This window comes from Protopterus annectens, chromosome 4.part0, assembly GCF_019279795.1.
Source record: "Protopterus annectens isolate FY-2018-M chromosome 4.part0, PAN1.0, whole genome shotgun sequence".
NCBI classification, from domain to species: Eukaryota; Metazoa; Chordata; order Ceratodontiformes; family Protopteridae; genus Protopterus; species Protopterus annectens.
In genome coordinates this window covers 1,110,434,624-1,110,456,585 of record NC_056733.1, presented here as the reverse complement: position 1 = coordinate 1,110,456,585, position 21,962 = coordinate 1,110,434,624, and the positions used below count along the sequence as shown (strand labels likewise).

General features: G+C 40.5%; 1 protein-coding gene across 2 annotated transcripts in view; it reads right to left on the bottom strand.

Annotated features, from left to right (window-relative positions):
• Window positions 1-443: 443 nt before the first annotated feature.
• The window catches only part of MAT2B (methionine adenosyltransferase 2B), a 459,887-nt gene continuing 438,368 nt past the window's right edge, over window positions 444-21,962 (bottom strand). For both annotated transcript variants that reach the window (XM_044069088.1, XM_044069089.1), the window contains exon 7: window positions 444-2,720. In XM_044069088.1, the coding sequence (XP_043925023.1) occupies window positions 2,550-2,720 (171 nt within the window). In that variant the 3' untranslated portion in view covers window positions 444-2,549. The remainder of the gene's footprint in view (window positions 2,721-21,962) is intronic.

Here is a 21,962-nt window from a genome sequence, read left to right as displayed (position 1 = left end):
TGCTACTGCATTGCATTGTCAGATAAATTACGACATACGGGGAAACTAAAATGCACTTACCAAGTAATTAAATGTTACAAAGCTTCATTTGACCTATAGAAAAATGTTTAAAAAAAGGTTTCTGCCACTCTACGAAATTCAGTTTACTTGCCTTAAACAGAAGGCTGGTCCTTTGTTAAACTGCACAAAGTTTTCTATCTGCACACATTGCATCAAGACTTGAGCAACTCATGGATGATGTACATTTCAGACACTTTACTACAGGCAAGTACTCTGACCAAAGGTGGAGAATTCAATAGGTTTTTCAAAAGTTTAACAAACTCCAAATACTTTTTACTTTAATTGCAACACAGCCATAGAGGATATCACTGTCAGCCTGTGGCTAAAACACAACAAAACATAAAAAATTACAACACAGAACACTAACCAGATGAACAAAGTGCTATCGAGACATTCATTTTATTAATTTATATGTATGGGTTAGGGGGTGCAAACAAAGGCAACAAGAAAACACTAAAATATAAAAAAATGTGGTACACTTTAAGCAAGTTATACTGGGAAATAAAGTCAAAGTGCTACAGTCATTTTCTTTTTTAATAAAGTTATGATTGTAGTATAAACATTTTGTATACTACAAGTTGTTAAATATAACTTGCTGTCATGTACTACAGCTTGAGAATGTGACTTGGATGCTTTTCCTTGCAGTCCACCAACTTTACAAATCAAAGATACTTGGTGACAATCATGTATCATCTCTGGAAAAAAACAATCCGTAACCAGATGCAATATTTCGTTACCACAGTCTGTCCATAATTTTAAAGTTTTTTTTTATTTATTTCTGAGCAAATACAGCAGCAGCAGCAGCACAAACATGTTCTTTCACAATAAAACACATTCACTTTCGGAGAAATTTAAGTGCAGTCATTTTAGACTATGAAACTGCTGATGAAACAAATGTATTCACAAAAAGGAAATGTTAAACAAGCCTAGTACACTAAACGCAGAATTCAATTCACCGAGATGTACCACAGGAACAAAAAAAAAAACATTCAACATTTCCATCAAGACAGTTACCTTTTTTGTCCATTTCTTTTTCTTCTAGTGACATTATTTGGCATGGTCTTACCAGGCACTGAAAAATAACACTTTACATACTACAGAGACGTACAGCTCATGGTATGAACATTACTTTCACAAACACTGCTGACAGTATAGTAAATCACATGCTCAGTTTTGCACTGCAACAAATAGTGCAGAAATTAAATGATACTCTAGAACTCGCATCATTAACAATAAAAAAATATAGTGAAATGCTCTTATTTAAGTACTAAAATTTTGATCATTTCAACAATTAAGCATTTTGAATTTAAAGATTTTTCTTCAGTAAAATAACTTTTTAAAACAGACTGCAACAACATGACTGCAGAGAAACCAAAGAACTATCCTGCAAAATCTTTGGAGCCTAATACATCTGAAAAGCATGTACACATAGTTACTGAAACTAAACAAAACAATGCGCATCAAACACCCTCTAAATGAAGGCTAATATGCAATATTGTAAAGCAAAATATTAACTCTGCAGGAATTACTTCTGAAAGTATTCAGAGTGAAACTAAACTCAAGGTTGCAACTTCTGAACATTCTAGCCACTAATACAAGTCAGTATGAAAGCAGGTTAATAAAAACTCTCCTTATATCCCATTATCTATTACTCTCGGACTTCAAATGCCCTGGCTTTTTACTTCTGTACATAACATTTTTTTTCTTACAGTACCTACATAAACTACCTGTTCTATTACCTGATGATATGATGAAAAGAGAGAGAGTTCTAATAAACATAGTACTGCAAAACAATACTCTTGCTGCCACAGAATTCAAAACAGTCATTTGTTCAGATTTGTATTATACTATGGGAAGAAGACGTATGCTGATGAAACGATGATCTGTACTTTCCCATGTTACCCCATTTTTACCATGGTAAGCAAATAATACCCTCATTTTTAAAGGCTGTGTGTTGAGCATACAGAAAAGAACAGTAAAAGGTTTGGATCTATTCATTTATGAAGAATCTCAGTTTACCTTACATAATACCCTGTGAACTTCTTTCAGTCCTGAAATTTGCCATGTTTGTAATGCTACTTCCATGCAAATCGCAGTGGCCACGTTTTGAAAAATACTGAAAAAAATTAACATTTTCTGAAAATCTCTAACTAAAATACAACCGGATACCTGAAATCTTTAAAATGTTGAAATATTTTTGTATAGTTTCTTCTGCAACATTACTTAAAATGCTTGACAAACTTTGCTGTGTTGGAATTCTTCAGTTAAAAGAAAAAAATCTATTTGGGAAAAAAATGTCTCTCCATCACCATGGACCACTTTTCAGCCTTATCATTTTCTGTTAATCTAGCCTTAAGAAAAGGTATGCAACAGAAAACAGAATCTCAATTGTTCAATTCCTTTCTAGTTACTGTCTTTGCCTTGTCTACCAAATGTCTTCCTTCCTGGAAGAAGGCCCCACAAGCAGTACTCGTTTTCAGAAGTTTCACTTAATGGAAAACTGTCTGCCTCCAACGTTTATCAATGAGAAATGGCCAGAGACACTGTTTAATCCCAATAAGGAAGGGTGTTCTCTGGCCAATTCCTAGTTTTTCCAGTCGGGAACAGTCAAGTTGTGCATTCTGTGGACGAGGTGCTCCCATTACCGGACTATCAGTTATCTGCAAAACAAACAAAAAAAAGAAGTTATGCACTCACCACAATGTTCCATTTGTGTTGTCCATTTTCATTCTTCCTCAGCCAATGGGTTTGGATCAGACTCTGCCACTTAAACAGATTCTAGGATTTGAATCTTGAGCTTCTCCCTTACCCATAGCCCCTGTGCCTCAACACTTCAGATTAAGTTTGCTGCTAATATATATACATTTATATATTACATACATCTAATACAATAATTCTATGGCAGGAAAGTGATAGTTGAGAGATCAGGAGCTCAAACAGGAACTATGGTTCCTAACAATACTTCCATTAGTTATCTCCCAAAAAGGAGGACGGGGAGGAGGTGAGGAAGAATGAAAATGGACAACACAGATGGAACGTTATGGTGAGTACATAACTTCTTTATCTGATGATGTCATATTCATTCATTCCTCAACCAATGGGACAGAGTCCCCAGCTACAGAAAATTTGGATAGCCTTCATGGAAGGATGTTCTGGAGCACCGTGGAACCAAAGGCAACTTTATTACTGGAAATGATATCTAATTTGTAAAGCGGAATAAAGGTACGAATACTTGATCAGAAGGCAGCTGTAAAATCATCAATATAGGCTCTAGACCAAAAAGCTGCTGAAGTAGACATTCGTCTGGTTGAATGTATCTTCAATTGTCTAGGTAATGCAATACCTTTAGAAGAATAGACATACATTGGATATAAAAAGTGTACACACCCCTGTTAAAATGCCAGGTTTTTGTGATATAAAAAAAGGAGACCACAATAAATAATTTCAAAAATTTTCCCATCTTTAACATTACCTATAACCTGCACAATTCAAATGAAAACCAAACAAATCTGTTGGGGGGGGGATATAAAAAATATAAAATGTACAATAAGCTGGTTGCATAAGTGTGCACACCCTTCAACTAATACTTTGTTGAAGCACCTTTTGATTTAATTTCATCATTCAGTCTTCTTGGGTACACACCTGCCATCAATTAAAGAGACTCTGATTAAACCCAAATAAAGTTCAGCTGTCCTAGTAGGATTTTCCTGACATTTACTTATTGCTTGCTACAGCAAAAGTCATGGTTCACAGAACATACCAAGCATCAAAAGGATCTCACTGTTGAAAGGTATCAGTCAGGAAAAGGGTACAAAAAAATTTCCACAGCACTGGATATACCATGGAACGCAGTGAAGACCGTAATCAAAAAGTGGAGAAAAAATAAGATAACTGTGACGGTGCAAACAACTGGACATCCCTCCAAAATTGATGAAACGACAAGATGAAAACTGGTCAGGGAGGCTGCCAAGAGACATACAGCAATACTTAAGGAGCTGCAGGAATTTCTGGCAAGTACTGGTTGTGTACTACATGTGACAACAATCTCCCGTATTCTCCATATGTCTGGGCTTTGGGGTAGGGTTGCAAGATGGAAGCCTTTTGTTACACAGAAAAACATCCAGGCCCAGCTAAAATTTGCAAAACAATACATCAAGTCTCCCAAAAACATGTGGGAAAATGTGTTATGGTCTGATGAGACCAAGGTTGAACTTTTTGGCCACAATTCCAAAAGGTATGTTTAGTGCAAAAATAACACTTCACATCACCAAAAGAACACCACCCTCATGGTGAAGAATGGTGATGGCAGTATCATGCTTTGGGGTTGCTTTTCTTTAGGTGGAACGTTTGGTTTAGTCAAGGTGGAGGGAATTATGAACAGTTCCAAATACCAGTCACTTTTGTCCCAAAACCTTCAGGCATCTGCTAGAAAGCTGAAGATGAAGAGAAATTTCACCACATGACACTGACCCCAAGCATACATACAAATCAACAAAAGAATGGCTTCACCAGAAGAAAATTAAAGTTTTGGAATGGCCCAACCAGAGCCCAGACCTAAATCCAATAGAAAATCTGTGGGGTGATCAGAAGAGGGCTGTGCACAAGAGATGACCTCGTAATCTGACAGATTTGGAGTGCTTTTGCAAGGAAGAGTGGGCAAATATTGCCAAGTCAAGATGTGCCATGCTGATAGACTCCTACCCCAGAAGGCTGAATGCTGTAATTAAATCAAAAGGTGCTTCAACAAACTATTAGTTTAAGGATGTGCACACTTATGCAACCAGCTTATTGCACGGTTTTTTTTTATATATATATATATATTTTTTCCCCTAACACATTTCTTTTTCAATTGAATTTTACAAGTTATAAGTCACATTAAAGGTGGGAAAAGTTTTGAAATGATTTATTGTGGTCTCATTTTTTTATATATATATCACAAAAACCTGGCATTTTAACAGGGGTGTGTACACTTTTTTTTATCTACTGTAGGAAATGCAATCTGTTATTTACTTAGCCAGGATGGTCTTAGAAACTAGCCTTCCCATTATTACTTTAGAAGAGGAAAGAAACAGTTGGATCAGAATTTCTGAATGCTTTTGTTCTGTCCAGGTAAAAACTTAATGGTCTATGTACAGTTGAGAAGATGAAGACTGTATTAAATTTTATTTTCAAAATTTGGGAAGAAAACTGGTAGACTGATGACCTGATTGATCCTTTCAGAGGCAACTTTTGGTAAAAAGGAAGGATTTGTATTTAAAGTGACTAGCTTTGTGAAAGGTCAAATATAGTGCTTTGGAAGATGGTGCTTGTAATTCCTATACGCTTGTAGCAGAGGTTATGGCCACCAAAAACACAGTTTTCCAAGAAAGAAATTTTAGATCCACCTTGGCTGACAGTTCAAATGGAGAATGTACTAGGGTTTGTAAAACCATGGTGAGATCCCAGGGTGGCGTGGGGTCTTTTATTGGCGGTCTGAGCAAGAAAGTACCCCTAAGAAAAGCTTTACACAATTTAGAGGATGCCAAAGAGGAAGTATTACCTCCTATATGGTAATTGGAGAGGACTGCCAGTTAAACTTTAGTAGTAGAGAAACTTGCTCCATCCTGGAAAACTGAAGCAAGAATGTCTAGCACTGCTGGGATTGGAGTGGTGAAAGGATCTGTTTCTGAGGAGCCCAAATAGTGAATCTCTTCCATTTACTTTTATATATCTTTCTAGTGGAGGCCTTGTGGGAAGATACCAAATTTTTCGAACTGGAGAGGAAAGCCTGGAATGTCTAGCCATCATCGGAACTGGAGAAGCCATGTGGTCAGTTTGAGGCCTACAAGACCTGGGTGAATCTGTCCTGAAGGGTGAGAAAGGAGATCTGGAGTGGGATCCAGCATCCAGGGAAGATACACTAGGTGAGACCAAAGGAAGGGGAACCATACCTGTTGAGGCCAAAAGGGAGCAATGAGGATCACTCTGCTCTTCAACTGTTGTACTTTCTGAAGAAATTTGGGGATAAGAAATACGGGAGGATAACTGTAAAAAAGACCAGAGGGCAAACATGAACTAGAGCATCTCTGAGTGATTGTTCTTGAGGAGAGATCACGGCAAAGAACCAGCTGCATTTGTTATTGGACAGGGATGCAAACAGGTCACAGCAAGGTTGACCTCACTTGAGGAAGGTCATGTTTGCCACCAATTGTTTGAGAGACCACTCATGAGGCATGAGGATGGTCCTGCTAAGCCTGTCTGCTAGAATGTTGGGACTTCTCCCGGTATGTGTGTTGCTACGACGAAGCAATTGGAATAGCTCGCCCATTACCAAACCCTCACTGCTTCTTGACAAAGGGGGTAAAATCTGTTCCCCTCCAGTTTGTTGATGTACGAGACTACTGACATGTTGTCCATTTGTACTGCAATAGTCCCTAGAGGGAGAAAGCTTTGAAAGGCCTGCAACGCTAGAAGCACCTCTCTCATCTCTAGAACATTGATATGCAAATTAGTCTCCTACATCGACCAAGTGCCTTGGACAGTCCATCCCAAGAAATGCCCCCCACCCCACCTGGGAGGCATCCATGGTCAATGTGGCACTGGGGGGAAGAAGAATAAATGGACGCCCTTTCTCAATTTCTTCGAAGTGGACCCACCAAAGAGAATTTTTGCACACTTGAGAAAATCTTACAAGAGGACTCAAGAGGTAGTGATGAAAGAGGACCATTGTACTGCCAGAGTCCACTGGAGGATTCTCATACTTAAGAGAGATGTTAGAATCAAGGTTATAGTGGCAGCCATTGAACTGAATGCTTTGAGGACCAATCTTGTTGGGGGCGTTGGAATGGCAAGAACTTGCTTGACATGCATTCTCAAGGTAAGAATTCTGTTCTGAGACAGGAAAGCTAGACAACTGACTGTGTCCAAGTGGGCCTCTATGAAATCTATCACAAACTGGCCGCAGATGAGACTTTTGCATGCTGATCGTGATTCCCGGTGTCGGTGCTAGGTGGAGCAGATAATCTCTGGCTTTTATTAATAGATGCCTGGTTGGCGTGATCAGGAGCCAGTCATCTAAATAGGGAAACAATTTGAATCCAAGCAGTCTCAGTAGAGCTACTACCACGGCCATACATTTGGTGAACACCCTAGGGGCTGTGGTGAGACCACAGGTCAAGGCTCTGAACTGGAGGAACTTTTGTGAGCATTTGTTCATTTTGATGGGATAGTATGCATCTCAAAGGTCAGCAGAGCACATCCAGTCATCCTTTTGGAGAAGAGGTAGAATGGACTGGTCTGTGATCATCCAGAATTTGTAGTTCTTTATGAAGTGTTTGAAGTTAGGTCCAGAACTGGCCTTAGGTCTCCCTAACCTTTTTGGCACTAAAAAGAACCTAGAGTAAATTTCAGATCATGTTTGGTCTGATGGGATCTTCTGGATGACTCTTTTCTAGCACCTTTGCAATTTCTTGAGCTGCTAATTTCATCTGATTGGGTAGAACATCGGGGAAATATTTCTTTGGTTTCACTGGAAATTGTAAAAAGGGAATGGAGTATCCGCTGGATATAATCCTTTGCACCCAAAGATCATTTGTGATGGCTAGCCATGCATCTTGGTGCATTCCTGCAGTAGACAAGGTTTTTTCTGTCCTGTTCACTTCAGGAGAGAGTCTCTTTCACTGTTGGGCCAAACAATTATGATCTAGCATAAGAAGCATTGATGAATGATGCCTTGAAAGATTCCATGAAGTCACATAACCACATCCCGGTATGTCTCCTTATGGCTATGGCTGAACTAGCTGCCCATGAGGCACCCTCTGCAGCGTGTGAGACTAACTCATGGACGTGTTAAGAGATGGATTGTAGGGTGGCTACTCTCAAGGAAAAGGTTTTCTGTTTTTCTGCAGACATGGGCCATAGAGAGGTCCTTTAGTAAGCCCCTTTGTAATCTGGTGAGGTGTGCCAGGTAATTTAGCTATCGCAATGTGAAGTTTGCCGACAAGTAGACCTGCTTCCCAAACCTGTCCAAAGCCTTAGACTCCCTGTTAGGGGATGGACAGTGTAATTCTGTTCTGCTAGCTCATTCTTGGTAGCTGGCACAACAATCATGGCATCTACGGGAATTCCTTTCATCCAGTGCTATTTATCTGTGGTGGCACTAAGAATTTTAGCAAGTCGCTTAGTAATAGGTTACACAAAGTCTGGTTCCTTTCATGCCCTGCAGGAGTCCAGATCTATAAGCTCAACTACAGGGGGGAGGGAAGGGAAGGGAAGGGAAGGTAAACTAAGATGTAGATGGGTCAGACCTGAAGGCTTCCAAAACACCTATTCCTCCTGGGAAAGGTTTTGGGCAGACCAACCACCTTTCTAGTGAAGGATCTCTAGGATGTCTCTAAATGACACATCTTCCAGTGGAGATCTATGTGACCTTTCCCCCTCAAACTCTGTCTTCCATGAGGGATTCCTATGGGGAATCCAAGTGCCTCCTCTTGCAAATTCTCTGATGAGGGAACCTCCATGGTGGTATGTTCTGGGGAGGCATCGAAAGAGGCAGGGAGCTCCATAGGTGGAAATGTTTTGGAAGCTCTTCTGGGCTGGCTGTCCCTGAGGTGGAGGATGTGAAGTCACAGACACAGGATCCAGAAAAGGGACAGGGTACAGATCCAAAGATGGAAGAGTAGGCACTGCTCTCAGCTGACAGAAGACTCTCTCCACCTCCTCGAAGGCAAAGGGACCTGAAGAGTCCAAGAGCAATCCCTCCAGAGCAGAGAGTCTCTGAGCAGACAACCCAAGAATCCCCCCAATCCCCCACCATGAGGGAGGAGGTGGAGCTGAACTGTCAAGCTCCAAAGGTTCCAAGAGGAAGCAAGGGCTCTGAAAACTTCAAAGTTGAAGTCAACCTCTCAGATCAGACACTGATGCTTCAGCTCCGAGATCTGTCATGCTCCAGCATGGTCAGATCCTATCAGGTCAGCTAAGTAGTCAGAGTTAAAATAGGAAACATTGTTGGATCTGATGTGTCAACTCTCCAAACCCACAGATTTCTGGGCTCCAAAAAGGGTGGCTGGATCAGAAAAGGAGTAATCACTAGAAGGGCAGGTTGACGGCTCACAGATCTGGTGGGAGATGGAGCTGGTAAAACACCCACCTGGATCTGCGTTCTGAGGAATCTCCTTATCACCCTATCCACCTCTGCTTCAAAAAGGCTATGGGAGGACCTAACAGAAAATGAAGTAGAGGATGGCCTGGAAAACCTTTTTGGAGCTTCTTGCAGAAAAGGTGAACTCAGCCTTGAAGGCACGGGTTTCTGGTGAGAATCTAGGAACATGAGACCAAGGGGACAGAGCCACGGACTGCACCAGATCTGAGGACTTTGGATCCAATAATTTTGATATCTTCTTTGGAGGTTCTTTAGTAGATGACTGAGGAGAAGTCCAGGCAAGAGAGCACTTGCTGTGCTCCCTGGGATACGTGGCTTTTTGAGCAGAGGTTTGAGCCCCTGATGAAATACCAGAAGAAGAAGCGGGCAGCAGGCCTTCCAAGATAAGCTTATTTCTGCAATCACTAAGTGCTCTGGTATTGAAAGCAGAGCAAACATCACAGGAGGTATCTAAATGTGCTGGGCCTGGGCAATAAACGTACTCCTTGAGGGCATCTTGTGCCCAGAGGAAATGCTTTTTTTGAAACCAATGTTTTTTTTCAGCCATAGCAATTACCAGAAAGTACACGTTAACAGTGGCAACAAGAGAAAATTTTTTTTAATTGGAAATTTATTTTTTTTTAGTTGGAAAGGGTAAGAAGGAAATAAACTGAAAACAGTAAGTAGAATTTTTAGCTAAATACTGACAAAAATATCACTCACAACCCCAATACAGCTCGAGAATCTAAAATCTCAACAGTCTTAAAGAGTGGCAAATGAGATCTGAGGTGCTGTGCAGTACAGAGGCATTATGGGTAAGGGAGGAGCTAGAGTTTCAGACCCTAGAATCTGTAGAAAGTGGCTGAGTCGGATCAGAGGGTCAGAGCCAAACCCATTGGTTGAAGAACAAATAAACATGATATCAGATTAAGAACGATTAGAAAATTATTTGTTTCACTTCATTTGGTATACCGAAGGCATAAACTGCCACACTTTATTTGCAACAGAAACAATTAACTACAACTGAAATAAAGCAAAAACAAAACAAAAGAAATGTAAACAGGCTGGTTCTATTGCTGATTCAGCAACATACTTGAACAAATATTTGAAAGGTTCAATAAAGTCTAACATAAGGTTGCCACTGCAGCATTATGCCAAGCTCACCAACTTTCTATTCCAATACTATGATCACTTAACTGAAGAAGTCAGATCAATGTTGACTCCACAGTGTGTTATTACTGACCCTCTTAAGAGGTGAGCTGCGAGCGAGTGATATAGTAGAGGAGATAGAAGAGAGAGAGAGGGAAATGCTGTCCTCTACAAAGCCCAATTTTCCAAAGGACAGGTCTTAATAAATCTACAGAAACAGCAGAGTACAATGGTGATGAAACTGGCTAATTGGTGAATTTGCAGGAACACAACAAAGTTTTGCAATTCCACCACCTTCTATAGATCCTGGTTTTGGTGCTCGGTAGTGTCCTTGGATTTCTTGGTTATCGTAGCTGAATTAGCAGGAAGCCATTATGCCTTTACTTAAATGGCCAATATTAACCTCTGCATTAGAATGTAAAAGGGAGCAAATCCCCCAACAAAAGGAGTGCATGGAGTTTTGCCACCCTGCAAGAAATGTTAATGAGTTTTTCTCCAGTCAGGTTTTAACTGGTTTTACAGTAGAGAAGCTATGCTAATGATGTGCACTTTTTGGAGTCTGTCTTCCAAGAATTAGACTCTGAAGATCTACCACACCCCTTTGGGTTATACACCACCTTCAGTGCCAGTCTCAACCCTGCTGCTGTTAGTTGTATCCATCTTCATACATCCATTTACATTTACTGTTAATTACAATATGTGACTGCTGACACCTCTTACCAAAATCAGTGAACAGACTGCTAAAAATTAACTTAGGTACACAGTAAAGCAGGACTTCAACTCAAGGCCTCAAAGGAATGAAATATAACTCGGCCTCAGTCTTCTTGGTACTCAAATGTTTATTTAACATACATCTTTAACTAACAAGCACTATGTTAAGGAATGTGAACAGAATACAATATAAAGTACTCCCTTTTCTTTTCTCCTTCCTTCCTTCCAAACAAGGTGAGATACGCTGGTATGAAGCCCCAACCCCAAAAGCAAGCTAGTTTATTTAAAATACCACAGAAAAAGAACTTGTACAAATTCAACAGCAAATAATCCACGTATGAGGAGAATAAATCTAAGATGACTTCTCTGCTTAACCTAGAAGAAGCATATCGGCATCAAGCAGGAATGGAAATCAAACCGAAGTACATGAAAATCAGGCAACAACTGAATGTGCCAAAAAACAAAATAAAATAATATAAGGTGAAGGACCAGATGAAAAGGCAAGAAATGTGGAAAATGCATAAATATAGTTGCAAGTATAGAAAACTTCTGAAAAAACCTCATGTTGATCAGGAACGAACGCAGAAATGGTAAAGGAGAGGTGAATTCAATCCAAGAGATAAAAGGTTAATATTGGCAGCACAAGATAGTGGTCTAGGTACACGCTGGTTTACAAAGTCCACTGAACATGTGGCAGAAACAGACAAATGTAGGCTTTGTAAAAATGAATTGGAAACTGTTGCACACCTCGTTGCTGGTTGTGACACACTAATGGCAGAAGGAGTGTATACTGAAAGGCATAATAATGTGGAAAGACTGTTGCACTGGGGATTGTGCCAACACTATGGTATTGAAGTGGCTGAAAAACACTGGAAACATGAGCCACAAAGCATCATAGAAAGTGATGAAGTCTACATCACATGGGATCATTCATTACCAACAGTTCAAAAGATAGATGGTAGAAAACTGGATATAGTGGTCCAAGAAAAGAAGACAAAAGTAGCATTGATCATTGAAATCGCCATACCCAGTGACTACAGTGTCCTGCATACAGAGAGAGACAAAGTTATAAAATATCAGGATTTGCAGTCAGAAATGACAGCAATGTGGAAGAAAGATACCCACATAGTTCCAACAGTAGCAGCAGCAGCAATGGGTCTTATAAAAAAGAAACAGGAAGAGACAGCAGAGGGACTAATGAGTCATCCCAGCCAAATTATCTCTTATGAGTTCACCTACCACCCTGGGTCTCTTCTGAGAACATGCCATAATTATTGAGGCCAACCTGGTCAACAAAAATTTAAGTAAATAATTAAATCAAAGGACATCTTTAAAGACAAGTCTCAACTACTCAAAAAGAGGACAGATGAAACAAGGCAGATTTATTGAAGTAGACAGTGACAAAGGCAAACTTGTCTACCACATCGGCAACATTTAAATTACACCTAGCAAAATAAAGTCAGACACAACACTGGGAAGCTTCTTCTATGGCAGAATGTCCATCCAGCAGACCTCGAAAGAGAAAACTACAGCTGTATATGCTAACCATAAATTTACAAGTTTCAGTGTTATTCACTGTTGCAGTCATAACAGATGAGATTTCCTGCCACGGGAGCCCTTGGCTGGCCCGACTACAAATTTTCTCCTCCTCCTCCTGCTGAAGCTTGCAGATGCCCTCACCACCATCAAGATATCTAGATATAAAGGAAGTCAGCCGTTGCCATAACCTCACTACTTTCTTGCCCCCAACAGACAGGAGCCCCCTAGCAGGTCCTTAAGGTCAAGGGCCTAAACTCAAGCTCCAGAGTACGTACAGTAGAGAAAGGAACAACCTAGAACTTGAGAGGAGAATAACCACCCCAACCCCGTGGGGCAACAGGAGGGAAAGAATACTGCAGCAGTGAATACACTTGAACAACTACATTTACAGTAAGTGTACCCAACTGTACTACTGTTCTGTGTGTTTCACTGCTGGATTCATAACTGATGGGAGGACTCCCAAAGCTGAAGGGAGGGTGGACAGAAATATTAAGGACAGGAAAGGATGCCCTACAAGATGGCAGTGGCAAACGCCTCTCTGGACTTGCTGGAAGGTGATGATGTTTGGTGAAGGTATGCACACAAGACCAAGTAGAGGCTTCTAAAATGTCACTAGTGGCCACCCCTTTTAGAAAGGCAATAGATGTAGCAGTAGCATGTAGCAGTAACCCTAGTGAAGTGTGCCCTCAAAGGATCAGGAGGCTTCTTTCCACTGATAGCTATAGCAAAACAATATACAGTGGAGATCCATTTGGAGACTGTCTGTTCAGAAACTGGACTCCCTTCAGAGCTACAAGTAAACGCCACAAAAAGTTTGTCAGACCTCTGACATTCTTTTTTTCTAAGTAGTAGCATAGTTGCCTATGCACATCCAAAGTACGGAAGAGTCTTTCCTCCTTATTTTGAGGGTTAGAAATGAAGGCAGGCAAGTGGATGGTCTGGTTTAAAGACATCTCTGCAACCACTTTAGGCATAAAGGAAGGGGTGGTCCTAAGAGAAAAGATTTTCTAGATGAAAAGTGATGAAATGTTCCATACACATAAGGACCTGAAGCTCTGAAACCCTTCTAGCCAGAGTAATGGACAGCAGGAAAGCAGTTTTCCAGGTCAGGAATTTAATGTTGGGAGAGGCAGCTATCTCAAAAGGTGGGGGGGTGGAGTGACAGGAGGTTTCGTCAGGGGTCTAATGTGCATAGCCCCTCTTGCTTCATGACAGCATAGCTGGCCTTAGGCATAGGCCAACTGGGCGGCTGCCTAGGGCGCCACTCTAGCAGGGGTGCTTTTCCACTATTTATGTGGTGTAGTAAGACAAGGATGGGGGCACCAGGAAGTGTGACAGGGGGCGCCGTGGAGCCCTTTTGCCTAGGGCACCAGTTGACCTAAGGCCGGTCCTGCATGACAGGATGGGAGAACAGAAGGAGCTGAATAGGCATACAAGCTTTTAAAAAAGTCCTGATAAGTATGAAAGGATCAGAGGCTTGCAGAGGGCTCCGTCCCTTTTGTATGCACCATGTAGTGAATCTCTTCATTTGGTGGAGTAAGACTTTCTTGTGCTAGGTCTACTAGCTTATTTTAGCATGTACAGGCCCTGTCTGTCGAGGGGGGGGGGGGGGTCAAGGTATCATCCAAGCTGTCAGTTTGAGTGTGTTCAGGTTGGGGTGTACAATGTTGCCCTTGTTCAATGTTAAAAGGTCCACTAGCTGGGGCAGCAAAAATGGGTCCTTCTTGCTTAGACTGAGCATTACAGGATACCAGTTCTGTTTTGGCCAGTCTTGGGTTATTAGAAAAAGCCTCATCTTCAGCAGTACCCTGGGGAGCAATGGTATTGGGGGAAAACACAGAGGAATAGGCCTGTCCACGGGAAGGAGAAGGGATCTACCTTCTAGGCTGACCAAGTTTCAGTATTTGAGCAAAACTGCTTCAAATGAGCATTTTCTTTGGTGGCCAAAAGGTCTCTGGAACACCCCATTCTTTGGCTATGCTGAGAAAAACTTCCAGAGCCAAATGCTACTTGTGAGGGTCTGGTAGGCTCCTGCGGAGGTGATCTACTAGTTGACTGGTTTCTCCTGGTAGGTAGTGTGCTATGACATGCAGACCTAGGGAGTTTGCAGTTTCCCAAAGGTCCATGGCTAGGTGTCAAAGAGGGGTAACAGTGAGTCCACCCCCCTTGTTTATGTCCCACAAAACCGTGGTATTGCCTGTCTTTACCAGGAATACTCCTGGTTTCTATTGGTCTTTGAATGCAATCAGACCTTTTTGGACTGCTATCAGTTCTTCTAGGTTGATGTGTTTGTTCTTGAACTGGGAGTCCCATCTGACGAGTCTGTATGTTTCTGTAGTGGGCTCCTCAGGCTATTTCAGAGGCATCCGTGGTCAAAATATGACCTGAAGGGATAAAGGAACACATGGGTTGAGGCAGCATGCTCAGGCTTAGTAGGCAAACTCTTTCCTGAGAAAGGAAGAAGCTTCACCCTGAAGTTGAGGGACTGAGAATGTTAGCATCACACATTTCTGAGCTAACACTGCAGCTTCCTCATATGCAATCTGGTCACGGGGATCATGACGATGAAAGGGGCCATGTAACTCAAGGCTCTGAGGAATTTTCTGACTGAGACAGTTCCTGACAAGAAGCTTTCTGAAGTACAGAGTTAGAAAGATAACCTTGTCTGGAGTACGAAGGCTTTCTGAAGTGATGAGACAAGTAAAGCCCCTAGAAACACAATCCTGTTTGTGGGGGGTGGTCTGAGACTTTTGGATACTGATGGTGAACCCCACAATGAAGCCAGACCTATTGGGTTTAAAGCAGATCTACTTTTAGTTTTTCCAAGTTCTGTTGCCTGAACGATGCAGTTATTCCAAGGTTAGAGGTAAATCTGAATGCCCTTTGACTTACAGAAGGCTAACACTGGAGCTAGGCATTTTGTGAAAACCCTGGGTGCAGCAGACAAGCCAAAGGTCAGAGCATAGACCTGACAATGACTCAAAGCAGCAAAACAAGGAAAAGAGCATCAAATACAATTAAGAACAAAGACCAGCATCCCGATATATAAAATGTATTTCTCTCTGACGTCTCTGCATACACTGCTTTCTTGGAGTACACAATTCCTTCACATCAAACACTTGCTTTATATACATCAATAAATGAGCAATTAAACAATAAAGCAATTAATACCATAACATACTTAAAAAGGCACTGCCTTTAAAGCAATACGTGACAATTACAATCAACATTCATATCCTTAGGGAACAGTGCGTCAAACTTTAATACAAAAACTGCTTCTTTGTAAAGAAGCTTATTCTTGCGAATACCCTCACCCAAAAAAACACAAACAATTTTTTTCCAGAATAGTGACTTGTAAACCACAAGTAGAACTATTATGAGCCTCTAAAAAATGTTGCGCCACTGAACTCTGTTCTTTTTTATTTAATATATCACGAACATGTTCTACTTACCTTGTTTTAAAGTACCTTTTGGACTCCCCCACATAAGACTTATTACAAGGACATCTGAGTGCATAAATAATGCCCCGTCACATCTGTAATTCCACGTACTTCAAATTTTCGACTATTTAAGAGTCAAAAATAAGGGACAACAAATTTACATGCCTTGCATTTGCCACATCCTTATGTCCCTCTACTGCTTGGTGATCCATATAAGATCTCCTTGGGTCTATAAAATCTAGATTTCATAAAAAACTCTTAATACTACAACCCACTCTATAAGAAGCAACAAGTTTCTTAGGCATCCACAAACAACCAACTTTTAAATTTGATAACCACCTCCATTGTGCTTGTACTACATCAAGAAGCCTACTGCTAAATCCACTATATGTGGTAACAAAATACAAATTACATTCAGATTCAATATTATTAATTATTCTGGGAGCACCCTTCCATTTTCTATTTTTATTCCTTCTGTACTCTATTAAATCTAGACCATGCCTTGGCAATTACGTCTTCACCATAACCTCGCTTTTCAAACATGCCAAAAGTACAACCTATTTCTCTTGGAAAATCTTGTTCATCACTGCAGTCTAAAAAGACGTATGCATTCATTATAAGGTAAAGCATCAATTGTGTGCCCAGGATGACAACTTGTTGCTTTCAAATAATGAATATCCTCTTGTAATTTCCTATGTACTTTCATAGTTAGTGTACCATCTTGATTAAGTATCAGGTCTTCAACCAGAAAGGACACTACCTTCCCTATCTGGATACTGTCAAATGTAAAATTAAATCTATTCACCTGTAGCTCATTCAAAAAATTCTGCGCTTCCTGTTCACCACCTTTACATAAAAAAAATTAAATCATCAATAAATCTAAAATAACACTTAACATATTGACAATTTTTTTTTCTGTAAATATAACAATCCCATAGTTAAATTAGCATATGAGGGGGCAAAAGCCACCCCATAGCCGTTCCACATTTCTGATGATAAACTTCATTATCAAACTCAAAACAATTATTCAGACAAAAATGTACTAAGTCCACAATATATTCTGTGGTGGGTGACTCCCCATAAAACATCTGATAGCCTCAAGACCATGACAATGTTTAATGTTAGTATATAAACTTTTCACATCTAGGGTTGCCCAGTATATAGTATTTGTCCACTGTACTGTCCTTAACTTGCTTGTCCGCAGTGGTGGTGCTGCGGTAGGGTTGTCGCCTCACAGTACGACGTTGTCCTGTTCGATTCTCAGCTAGAGTGTCTTCTGTGTGGAGACATGCGTGAATGGGCATACCTTCGTTGAAGGGTGTGTCAGGGCTGGCAACTCGGCATGTAAAAATCTGCCAATCATTAGCAGACCGGAGTTCCGCTGTGGCGACCCCCAACCCGGAAAAGCCGAAAGACGCAACAACTGTCCTTAACTTGCTTAAAAAAAATCAAAAACATCTTTAACATAAGCTGGTAATGAAACCACCTTAGATAACAGGAAGTGTGACGATTGTCCCAGGTTATAGGTGAAATAATAACTACCTGAAACTATAGGAGGGACCTGTATATTTTTGTGAATTTTAGGTAAACAGTAGAATGTGGCAATGCTATAACTATTCATGATTAATTTCTTCTGAACATCATCACTAGTTAAATAACCTACCCTGACATCTTTGAGTAAAGATTTAAATTCATTCAATGCTTCCAAATAATTAGTTATATCTGCCTTAGAGTACATCAAATTATCATCCAAATGTTCATGGCACATATTCAAATACTGTGATATATGCATAACAACCAATTTACTTCCCTTATAAGAAGATTTGAAAACCAATTGTTCATTTTTAGACATATTTGTTAGTGCTATCCACTCCTCTCTTGATAAATTATAAACAGAAATAAATTTGATATATTGGGATCCTGGTCTTTGTTCTTTGTGTAATTGCTGATAATGTCTCAAACCTACTCTCAAGCGGAAGGACCTCCTCTGAGACTTTTCTATGGGAATGTGGAATTTTGCATCCTTTAGATATAAGGTTACCATGAAAGCATTGAGAGAGACCATGGGCAGCACTTTTTGAAGGGTTAGCATTTTGAATTTTGGTACCTGCAAGAATCGGTTCAGCCTTGACAGGTCCAGAATTTTGGGGGGACCAGGAAAAGCCTGGAGTAAAAACATTTTCCTTGTAATGAGTTTGGTACTGGTTCCACAGAACCTTGAGTGCACAGGAGATGAATTTGTTTTAATGCTTCTGTCTGTTGGTTTGGTGGAATATCTGGAAAATCTACAAAATAGGGGCTGTTTGGACTAGAGTCCGCAACCTTTTTGTATGATTTTCAGTACCAACTGATTCCTGGTAATGAGGGACCAATTCTTTAGGAAGGACAGCGGTCCTCTCCTAGTCTGACAGGGTTTAGGAAGGCAGGGGTGGGACTTGACAGGAGGGGAAAAGGAGTGTCATGGAAAAGTCTTGATAGCTCCCCGTTGGCAGAATCCCACAAGCTTATTGGAATCTACTTGCCACTGTCTCGGTCTCTGGTGCTGCCTTTGACTCCTTTCCCTTCAAGGTCTCCTAGGTCTAGGCTTAGAATGGGAGACTGGAAAGGACCAGTGCTTGGTAAGGTACTTGAAGACGAAGAGAGGAGGGCTGTTTGCATGGACTCAGTCTCATCCACCATCTTTTCAAGCATGGCTTTTGCCTTGGGGCCAAAAAGGAAATCTTTGTGTTGATTTTACATGTTCAGGTAGGAGCTGTTCCCTCAGTCAGGCATGTCTTCTAATGACGGATCCTGTAGCTGGTGCACTTCTGGAAGCTTCCAGAGCCTCACAGCCACAGTGCAAGGAGTGCTTAGCTGCATGAGTGCAAGAATTTTGTAATTTATTTATTTGCCCTTTGTTAACCGGGTTGGTCCACTGGTCTGGTGCTCCCATTTTTAGTTGAGACCCGAGGAGAAAAGCTCCAGATATAGAAAAATTTTTTTTACAATAATTATAGAAAATCTACAAACATTTGAATCTAAGACATATGGCAGAAAGTCTCTTAAACATAAACATATACAATCAAGTGTAACTGTACATCACAGAGGTGTTAAATAACTATGTCACGGCTGTAAATTGCATCTGCACTGCCTTATCTTTTAGAAACAGTAAAGGAAAGCATACACTAGATCCTATATTTAGTTTATCAGCATTGCGTACTATATGCTGTATGTTAGATACTTGAATTTGCCTGAATATTGCCTTATTTTTTTAGAAACAGTTTAGTTTAACAGCACTGCGTGCTGTATGTTAAATACATTAACTAGCCTGATAATTGCCTTATCTTTTAGAAACAGTTTATTTAGTCTAACAGCACTGCGTGATGTATGCTGGATGTTACATACTTGAATTGGACCGATTACTGGCCTACATACCATCCAAGTGCATTGCCTTACATTTTAGGAACAGTAAAGGCAAGCACACAACAGCTCCTTTAATTAGTTAAACAGCATCACATGCTGTATGCTGTCGGTTATATAATTGAATTAGCAAGATTATTTCTGGATACTGGCTTTCTTAACATCCAAGTGTATACATAATAGCCGCACTAGTAAATCTATTTGTCAGCATTGCCAGCCATTATACATGGTCTGCTTAAAATGCTTAATGTTTACTGCAAAGGCTGTCAATAATACAGCATAGCGACTCCCGCTTGCATTGGATATAGCTTATTAATGGTATAATTAGTTAGAATGTTAATTTAATTTGTTCATTGTTCATTGGTTCATACATTAATGAATACATCCTGTACTTATTAGATAAAACTTAAAGTCCTTGTAACCCACTTTTTATGTGGACAACATTTGGCTTGGGTTACAGGTCTAAATAACCACAAATTACGATTCTGCTTGACCCGCAGGGGTAAATGGAGATGGAGACATATCCAGCCTCCTCTCTTTGCACTGAAACATTTAAATGTACTCTCAGATAACATAGCTCCACTTGGCTTACTGCTTCATGGATATTTCTACATGTTTGGGACCTTGCAGTTTCTAAACTGGTCTATGCTGTGTGATGTCTGCACTGTTTAAGTAAGATAAGTGAACACCTCCTGAATTGTTTTTTTGCTGTTTAGAAGGTAAAACTGCTTAAATAGAACACCTGAATGACCAACTTGCTGTGCTAGAACCTTGTATACCTATGGTAGTAGTGCAAAAACAAAATGAAAAAGAAAGCAAATTTTGAACAAAAAGCCTATCCCAGACTGTATGCAAACGCCCTGAGTACTAACTATCTCTTTCCCTCCTCCAGACCATTCGTAACCATTATTTAAGGGTTCCCCCTCCCATCAAATACCTACATCAGTTAAGAAAAATCTGCCAGAAAATACTGTGGACCCAGCAAAGAAGTTTGAGAGAACCATAGCCTGAAAGTAGTGAATGTATGTTAACTTTCTTGGTTTAGTGTATTTTACATAGTGTACTCCATTAAGGACAGCTGACTGACTTTAGTGTGGTCAAACGCCGCATGCATCACAGATTAGCGGCAGGCATCACCCCCCATATATCTGTTATCTTCTTAGTTATACTGCACTCCTTTTCCTCTATAATCTAGAGTGCACCTTTGCCTCTTCCTACCCATCTTGCCCACACTCCAGCTCCCTGAAGTATACAACACATCTAATAAACTGACTATTTTGTTTGAATTTAGTCAAAGGCTACTTAACTGCCACATAACTACCTTCCACCCATATAGGATACAGATCGCAGTAACAGGCGCTCTTTCACATAAGACTGACAGTCTCCCAAACTCTCCAGTGTCTTGGACTACTGACTGCCCCACTCCGTTCACTACGCTCACTCTGCTGCCCTACCCCCATCCCCACCCCCATATCAATTACATTTATAGTTGGACACCACACACTCTATCAGTTCCTTCCCACCCAATTAGAGTTTCACACCACACATATCACTTACAAACCAACACCCTCCACCACACCCTTACTATCACTCATTATTAGTATATCAAACCAATATACTTTAAAATACTACCCTTAAACACTCTTCCCCAAACATGATGAACTATAAACAGTGCACTTAATAAAAGCACTACTCTACCTATGTACTATCACCTTTCTCCTGCTCTCCTACCTCTCCTCTTACCACACTGAACTACATATCAGTACCCCCCCCCACAATTGCAAATTGAACCTCTATCCACTCCCTTGAAACTTTGTAATTTCCCTATTACACCACTAGACTTCACCTCCTCTAGATCAGTCTCTTACTCCCACTACAAACTGTCAGTCAGAACTAACCCTCACTCCTCATTAAAACATACTAAATTACTACACAAACTAAACTGTATCTTCACCTACTCCACAAACTCATTCACTGTGGTGACATTCACCCTAATCCAGGGCCCACCACAACACCCAACACAGACTCTAATCAGCCAAACCCCCTGTACTATAGACCTACCTCTGCTCTCCTCTTCATTAACATAAATGCAAGTAGTATACTTAAAATCCAAGACATTCATGCCCTTCTAGCTGTATATAAATTAGAAATAGCAGTGCTAACTGAAACATAGCTTACACCAGAACACCATAATAATGAGATTATAGTCCCTGGCTATAACATAATAATGGAGAGATAGAGTAGAGAAAAAAGGAGGTGGGGTGGTGACATTGTTCCAAAATCACCTCACCATTGAACAAATTGATTATAACACCCAAGAAATTAAAGATGTTGAACTAATCCATGCCAAATTAAACCTAAACTCAAACAAACATATCATTATTGGTGGTTACATTCCACCATGCAATAACACTACTATAATGGAAAACCTGCTAAACTGGATCTCAAAACTCCATGCCACAAGAAACTGCACTATTAGGTGACTTTAATATTGGCTGGCTGAACTGCTCTAGCCACACTCCAACTACCCACATTAACCTCCATAG